We start from the raw sequence: 8384 nt of genomic DNA, 5'->3' as shown, positions 1-8384 counted from the left end.
TTACATAAAATAATTAATTTTATGTGATAATATTTTTTTATGAACGGGTATTCACTGTCAACTCATTGTAATTATTATTATTTTTTTTAATATTTTTTCCACCAAACTAAAAGTATTAGCTTATTTCATACTTTGACTGCATATTTATAAAAAAAAAATTACTCAAAAGAAATCAAACTAAATTTAACCTGATAATTGGTTTGTTGAATGTTGGAAAAAAATTCGGCACACACAAACTCACTAGCACCAAAATGGCACGGCAACAGCAAGAGGAATGAAACTTTTATTCGTGAAATTAATAAATAACTTCACGGATACACTGGTCCTAGGGTTGGTTCCCCACGGATTCGAGGCCCGTGGGAAAAAATCGAAACAGAGACATAGATCCTTGATTTTTTTCGGATCGAGTCCGGAGATTTTTTCAAATCTCGAAATAAAAATAATTCAGAACAATATGGAGATACTATCATCGCCCCCAAACCTACCATGAAAGTAATATTATTGTTATTATTATTATTTTTTTTTGAAAATATTAATAATTATCATTAACAATAATAGTATAATAATAAATTCGGGTTCAAGGGCGCCCCATTAATATTTTGAAATGGAGTTGAGATGAGGATGGGGATTTGATCCCGCGAGTTCGGGTTCGGTTTCAGGGAATAAAAGCGGGGATCGGTCTGCATTGAGGCAGAGATGGAATTTAGGGACGAGAATGGCAAACCCGCCCCCGTCTTGCCCCGTTGCTACCCCTAACCGGTCCGAAAATCTAATATCACCTCTCATTAGCTCCAAAATGCCCAAACTACTGTGCAAATTACCTAAATAACAGCACCAAGGAAAAAGTCTTCTCATTTAGAATTGGCTCAGGACTTGCAAATATGCAGAGGTCCAAATGTAAATCACATTTGCTTCAAAGTCGCAATAAGTAAAAAATAAACAAGGATAAGTTAACTTGAGCAGCTCAATATGGATGACAAAATAATGAAGTCGAAACTTGAGGTCGTACCCTTCGTATCATCGACCGTATCTGTTATCTGATGTCCTCGATTTCGCACAAACTCTAAACCACGAAAAACGTCCATTTTGGTGAGCATTAATAGGTGTTCCCTTTTGACCCTGGTTTTGTAACACACGAGTTGTAAAGGATTTAATTTAGTATAGAAAAACGGGAAGAGATGTGACAACTTACCTTTCCCCTTCTATGAGTTCTGGTGGTGTTCCAGCAAAACAAAGCAGTGCAACCGCCTGCTCCTGATCCTGATTCATATCCCCTAAAATGAATGCAAGAAACACGAGTTGGCTCCGGATTTTTGGAAACGATGTAGCATGTTGTGTACTAAAATTTTAGATTAAGAAAGCCATTGTTCAGGGAAAAACAACCAGGAAGAAGGAATTAAATATCACAAGAGAATTGAAACTACGAAAAGATTTCTTCTGTCCTAGTGTTTGTCACAGAATCATTATTATCATATGATCACTTCCAAGTTACTTAAGAACCCCGACCTTGCCTCATTTTCGGAACAATTGCATTGCAGATTAAATTCTCCACCACAAACAAACAAATATGATCTGATCAGAAAGCACGAATTGAAATTACAATCACACGAAGTTATGAAAAGTTTAAAGATATAAGTTACAATACCACCACTAGTTTTTGGCTAAGAGACAATCTGTTCCTACAAATGTATTAATTCAATCTTGGCTAGTACGTGGCGGCAAGGATTAGCTCTCCTTTAACATTTTTTAAAAAAGAACTCGTTTTCAGTACAAAAACTTGTTCTATTTTGTTTGTTTATTCATGGTCAGCCTCGTGAGATTATGTTGGAATTTTGCTATTGATTTTCTTCACAAAAGCAACTCAAAACTATGTTATTCTGTCCACCCATGACCATATGCCCAAAAAACAAAACTTTTAACTAATCCCCGTCTCTTTTTACTTTAGAATAATTACCATCCCTTTGTAAAGGTATATCATAAGGCCGGGTAAACACTAATCACAATAAAATCATACACTATTCATAAAAATAACACAATATCGACTTTGATATGATTAACTTGACAGATCTCGCATAATTTAAAAAATAGTCCAAGGATTGTAATAGATTACAAGTAGCAAGGAGTGAAGAACTTGGATGGAAGCTGAGTTTAGTTTATTTCGGATTGCTTTAAATTTCACGTCTAAAGACACTAAACAAAGGTAGAGCTTTGAAGCAATACCAAACGAAGCAAAGTTCACTTCTTCATTTGTTATAAAAAGCGAGCTATACGTAACCTTCGGCTCCTAAAAGACTAAAAAATCAGCCAATAATACCAAATTTGATCTTTTGTTATGTCTATATTGATAACTGACCAAGCCCATGATCGAAATTTGAAATTATATACAGTGAGAACCAAATTTCAAGATTTCAAGTGACGATATTATGCATGTCAAAGCATAAAAAATCATCAGAGATAACAGAGCTAAAAAAACTCCAACAATTATAAACATAAATAAAAACATGGAATCATTAAGTTGGTAACTCACATGTTATCTTTGTTGAAATCTCTGGTAAAGCCTCTATTATGCAACAAGCTTGGAGAGATGGGGCAATGACTGATCCCCTTGACAACATGTTCCTTTTCTTGTTGCATTTCATCCTTAATCTTTAGAGCTTTGATTTCATGATTTAACTCATCTTCCCAGTGCTTCATTGGCACCACATCCAGAGAATTCATTGGCTCCATGTCATTTGGATTATACATTCCATCCTGTGGCAAAATTTGATTCCTTTCGGGTTTCAAACGACTCATTGATCGGGGAGTTCCTTTCTCCATTGCTTGCAACCAAGCAGTTTCTAATCTCTGCTCTTGAATGTTGGATTCGATTCTCCGGACAGGAATATCCATCTTTCTCTCTTTTGAGATGCTAGTGTTTTCGGAAGTTTCTATTTTATGACCTTCGGACACATTAAAGCTTCCTCTTGATACCTTCAATGGGACATGGAGTAAATCAAGATCAGAATTACCTCCTGTCATATTTGATCGTGTGGATTTGTTTTCCATGTTTATTCCTCTGTTTTTGTCCATCTTCTTTTGACTTGAAGAATCTGGTACCAGGATAATTTTAACCTCCACATTGCGGTGTAAAACAATTTCAAAAGAGTTCGTGATGCTGCTAAGAAAACCTTCTGCTCTGGTTTTGACATTGCTATCACCAAATGCGATGTGAGCAACAAAACCACCTGCATACAGTAGTTTGAAGGTTGGGGACTATTTAAGAAAAATGTTCACTTTTACACATTAATTTCCAACAAAAATTGATAAAAAAGGGGATTGTTAGCAAAATATGTGTACACACATTATGCTAGTGCTCCCTGTAAAGGGTTTACTCATAAACAAATTGTAGAGCCAAGTACCATTCGTTGTTTCCAAAGTTATAGCTAGGGATAACAGTACAACTCAAAGTTTTAAAACCATACAACCCAAATAAACACATTTTTAATTACTGTGCTACATATGCAGCGACTCAGGAGAACAAAGGCAAGCATTATTCTCTAGCATGTAAAAAGCAAAAGGAGACAAAATAACAACGGTTTTGAATACATAACAAGTTCTTTGCAGCTTTCACAGTTTTACCTTTAAATTCAGATATTGATACAAGCTTCCCATAAGAATGGAGGAGTTGCCTCAATGTCTTGGAATGACACTTCTCAATGCAATGGAGCCATATATCAGCCAACATCTTTGAGTCCATGCTTCTTGAACTAGATTTCCCACTTCTGAAGTCATCATGTGAGTATCTCAATCCTTCGCCACTCAAAAACTGGTTTTGAAAGGTATTGGAATTGAAACTGGCAGCACATGTTAGTGAAACGGGATTCTCTTTGTTAGTTGAATTGCGGTGAACAGCATTTATCACAAAGGATGAGGGAGAACCAGATTTATCTGGTAGAAACTGGCCCTCGGTTCTCTGCTTGTGGGCAGCAGCTTCTTTAAGGATGCTTATTCGGTCTTCTTCAGTTGCCTTGGAGCTTTGTAGTCGACTACTTCCTGAATGACTTTGATTGGGAGAAGGCATGGAACCTAATTGTAACAGAGTAGCAGTGAACCAAGTTGATCGTTCACTTGAAAGTCTTAGATGCTTTTCTGCTTCGGAGAGGAGTGTCAATGCACGCTTTAATCTGTCCACTTCTTTTTCAGACACTGACAAAAATTCAATCATACATTACTTGCAACACATCATTGTATAAACAAAATTCAAAATCGTTATCTTTAATCACGAAATAATTATTCAGCCTAAATGTGATGGTTAATACGGGACACTCCACATACTCAAGAGCATAGGAGAATAGTAGAGATGCCAAAAGATATAGCATGAAGGAACAGCAAAAATGCACATTACATCTCGATCGATGTAACCACACAAGTAGCTATACATCAGCAGAAATACACATTACATCTCGAATCTCGATCGATGTACCACATAAGTAGCCATACAAAATATCAGTGGCAGTTACTCTCCAACAACAATAAATCCAGAAAAATCGAAAAGTGTAGACAGCCTTTTATCTTGGTAACATGTTGACACATTTATTTTTGCTCCAATAGAGAAAAATGTAATCAATTCCTGACATGGTACTGAGAGAATCAACATGTTTTCACTCTCAGACAGTTCGAGCTCTAAGTAAGATTTGATTTTTTACTCTGTCATTTACCTGTTTTACTTGAAAAGACACCAATATGACCCTCGATCTCATAATATTAGTATACCGCCCACCTTCTAAAAGTATTACTCTATTTTTAAGAAGCTAAATGAGCCATCAATATCAATTAAAAGGGTAAATCCACAAACAATTCAAAATACAAAGTGGAAAAAAGGAAGAATAGAGTCTCTTACAATTTCTCCCACCAAGGAAAGAATCATTGTGCCTGGCATCAAGGGTAGGGTAAGTTCCAGCAATGATATCAACAATAAGAGTCGCCATTTGAGACATTAATGCTATCGGATCAACGCCTGAATCCATCAATTCTCTGGCTCTAATCACTGTTTCTGTAGCATTGGATGACATGGCTAACTCCAAAAGCTCCAGCAATTTTTCATCAGAAACAACCCCAACCTACAGAAAGAAAGCACATTTTCGTAAGGTAGTTTATTAGATTCAAACCATGAAAACAAGGAAAAAATTTGGTAAGAAGTTCATTGGTTATGTTTTTAATTCGAGAATTGTATGAACTTTCCTATTAACATGCCACTCGATAAATTTTTTCAGAACACTTATATCAACAGGCATTCTAAAATTGTTTAGTAGCAGAAAATTATAAAGAGAGAGAGAAACTACAAGGAACAGAAGTTCACTCAAACTTACCAGTTCATTCACCAAGGAAATAGATATTCTTTTTCCAAACAAACTCAACTGGTCTAACATGGTTTCAGCATCTCTTAACGACCCATCTGCATTTGAAGCAATCAAATCTAGGGCATCCAACTCAACATCAAAATTTTCATCAGTGGCAATCTTCCTCAGCCGAGTGACAATGTCTCCATTTCTGATTTTGCTAAAAAGGTGCTTCTGACAACGTGACAATATGGTGTGTGGTATGTTGTCAATATCTGTCGTTATGAGGATGAAAACTACCCGTGGCTGCAGTTTCTCAAGGAGTCGAAGAAAAGTCAACCATGTCTTTGAGGGCAATAAGTGACATTCATCAATAATAAAAATCTTGTATTGAGATAGGGCTGATAACTGAACCACCGAGACATTTTTCAAAAGAATCTTAATGTTGTTGATTCCCTTTTTATTAGAGCCGTCAACTTCCTTAAGATACATATTCTTGCCAGATATGGAATCTGAGCATTCCCTGCAGACACCGCAGGGTTTAGAATTAGCAGTGGCAAGGCAATTCAAAGCCATGGCAAAAATTCTCGCAGCTGAAGTTTTTCCAGTTCCACGAGGACCATGGAAAAGATAAACAGGAGCGATCCTTGTTCTTGTAATTGCACTTGTGAGAGATTGGACGACTATATTTTGACCAACCAATTCCTCAAAAAACATAGGCCTATACCTGTGACACAGGCTACGGACATTTTCAGGAGAACTTTCCTCTTGCATTTCCCCATTGAAAGCAACTAACTCTAACCCTTCTTGACTCCTGCAACTCGAAGACCACCTCCTTCCGTCTAACCGACTCGAAGCCTCCAAATCAAGCTCCCCAAAATTTGTGGAAATTTCTTCATCGCTATTCCCACTTCCACTTCCCATAGATGATCCTCCTTGTCCATTGCCACTATTGGCAAGAAGGGGGACAACACTTTGAGCACCAGTCCTAGAAATCGGTCTCCTCTTGTTGGATCCCACGGTTGACCGGTGATGCCTTTTATGATACATTGTCCGGGTTCCACACAAGATGCTATTCCCTTTCCTCCTTAACGTATCTGAAAGAGACGGAGAACAACTCCCACATCCAATTCTAGACTTTGGTGTGGACCTTCTTGACCAATAACAAGGAATTCCACATCCTTGTCTCCCAGGAAAATCCAATTGATCATCGACTTCATCATCTGCATCATTAATGGATCCAGTAGTGGCATCCCAAGACTCAATGATACTAGGATTCGTAAGTCCATGTTTATTATAAGAACTCGTTGACAATGCAGGTGTACTGTATGAAATAGAGTCGTCCTCTTTCCTTTGACTCCTCAACAACTTTGTGGGTGAATGAGCCCAACCTTTATTTTTAAGCTTAGCTAGCAATGGAGAAATTGCTGACACCCTCCTTAAGTCCTCGGAGATGCAGTAATCTTCAGTATCATCTGAATGATCAACCAAACTCGCCAGATCATACCTCCCTATTCCTAGACTAGGTGAACCCTCCACGATATTTTTGGTGCCTCCAGCGAGTGGCATCTGCTTTCGCAATTTTTCATTATGATTCCACAAGCTGGCACTAGAATAATTACTCCTCTTTGACTTCTTCCTAATAGTTCGCCTAATAGATGGAGAAAATCTCGTATCTTTACACTTGAAGATAGAAGAAGCATACTTATCACTCGAATAAGCATCACTCTTAGAATCATTCCCACCACCATCCCTCCCGCTACTCATGTTATCGACATCATCAACACTCTCTTGATTAAAAAATAACCCTATATTCTTGCTGTTCTCTATATCTTCGACACCAATCTGCCGACTTATTTCGCTCTCAGATTTCTGGCTCTTCCAATTATACAAAAACACCATCCTCTCTTTCTCTTTCACATTCACATCGCCCTTATCATTGGCAACATTAACATTACTACTATTATCGTTACTTTCTTCGTTCAATGACCGTTGCAAACACTGCTCAGATAAAGAAGAAATAGCTTTACCATCAATCAAATCATGCCGTTCATTCTTTTGATGATGCACATAATGATGCTTGGTGAGGGATGGGGCCGAATTCAGTGGTGACCGCCACGAAGAGGAAGTTCCAGGATCCTTTAAATTTCTGGCGGCCTTCCGGATTTGTGTCAGTTCTTTCTTCAAATGCAGGTTACTAGGATCCATCCCACCTCTGCCACCACTTCCGCCGCGCATTTCTACAGATGCCATCAAATTGCTGCCACTACTCCACCAGAAAACCGCAGCAACAAACACAACGGAGGAACATAAACACTACCTCAATTCCACATTCTGGCCATATATGTGAGTTGAATCAAAAGAAAATTATTGGTTTTGCACTAAGTGGAGGGACGTACAGATCCGACATAATTAATTTCCCTTTCAATAATGGAACTTTCCTCCAACAGCCATAATAAGGGATGGGGCAGAAATTAAGCCTACACAGCCAGTAGTGTGGAAACTAGGCCTGTAGAGGAAAAATAGTGCAGGGCTCTAGGGCAAAAAAAAAAGTACGGAAAGGGAATGAATCACTCCATGACAGCTGCAAGAATGGAGGGATGCATAATTTTTCCGTGTTCAGTGTGAAAGATTGAATCTTTTTCGGTTCTGAAGAAAAGGAGTAAAAATGGCAACAGGTTTTCCCTCTCTGGATAGGAAGTGGCCCGCTCAAGATTGAATTGAGTTTTGGGGCTCCAAAAATTCTTCTTGTAATAAGTGGGGATTTTCACTTTAATCTTGATTTTGTCTGAGATTTAGTTCTTAATTTGTTTAGTTTCCATTTTCCTGTTGATGTTTTCAGTGGATCTGTTCATGTTTTCAGTGGATCCACTGATTTTCTTTTTTATTACAAGTATTTTCAAGATTCCATTTCAAAATTCCTATTATTGTTCAAATCGTATTGGTTGGTGTTATTGTTATTTTTTGGATATGAAATCTATATTAAATAGATGCAATAATAATTGGCGAAATTAGAGTCAAGTGGAGTAAGTTTCTAAAATCTTTGGATATTAATTTATTTATTTT

At 37.5% G+C, this 8384-nt stretch overlaps 1 protein-coding gene across 1 annotated transcript; it reads right to left on the bottom strand.

Annotated features, from left to right (window-relative positions):
* Positions 1–797: 797 nt before the first annotated feature.
* On the bottom strand, positions 798–8123 carry LOC142526280 (protein STICHEL). The gene is made up of 6 exons (XM_075630559.1): positions 5349–8123; positions 4880–5099; positions 3619–4185; positions 2528–3224; positions 1193–1274; positions 798–1119 (listed from the first exon to the last, which is right to left on the bottom strand). Exons 1-6 carry the CDS (start codon positions 7569–7571, stop codon positions 1018–1020), a joined length of 3891 nt encoding a protein of 1296 aa, XP_075486674.1. The 5' UTR covers positions 7572–8123; the 3' UTR covers positions 798–1017.
* Positions 8124–8384: the final 261 nt, after the last annotated feature.

Source organism: Primulina tabacum, chromosome 15, assembly GCF_025594145.1.
Source record: "Primulina tabacum isolate GXHZ01 chromosome 15, ASM2559414v2, whole genome shotgun sequence".
Lineage (NCBI taxonomy): Eukaryota > Viridiplantae > Streptophyta > Magnoliopsida > Lamiales > Gesneriaceae > Primulina > Primulina tabacum.
This window is presented reverse-complemented; position numbering and strand designations above follow the sequence as displayed.

What these genes read in the sequence shown, in the direction of transcription:
- LOC142526280 (XM_075630559.1), bottom strand. Translation starts at nt 7,571, where the DNA reads ATGGCATCTGTAGAAATGCGCGGCGGAAGTGGTGGCAGAGGTGGGATG. An exon ending in TTTCCTTGGTGAATGAACTG is followed by an intron (nt 5,100 to 5,348) that starts GTAAGTTTGAGT and finishes TTCTTTCTGTAG; the next exon opens with GTTGGGGTTGTTTCTGATGA. An exon ending in ATCAATATCTGAATTTAAAG is followed by an intron (nt 3,225 to 3,618) that starts GTAAAACTGTGA and finishes TACTGTATGCAG; the next exon opens with GTGGTTTTGTTGCTCACATC.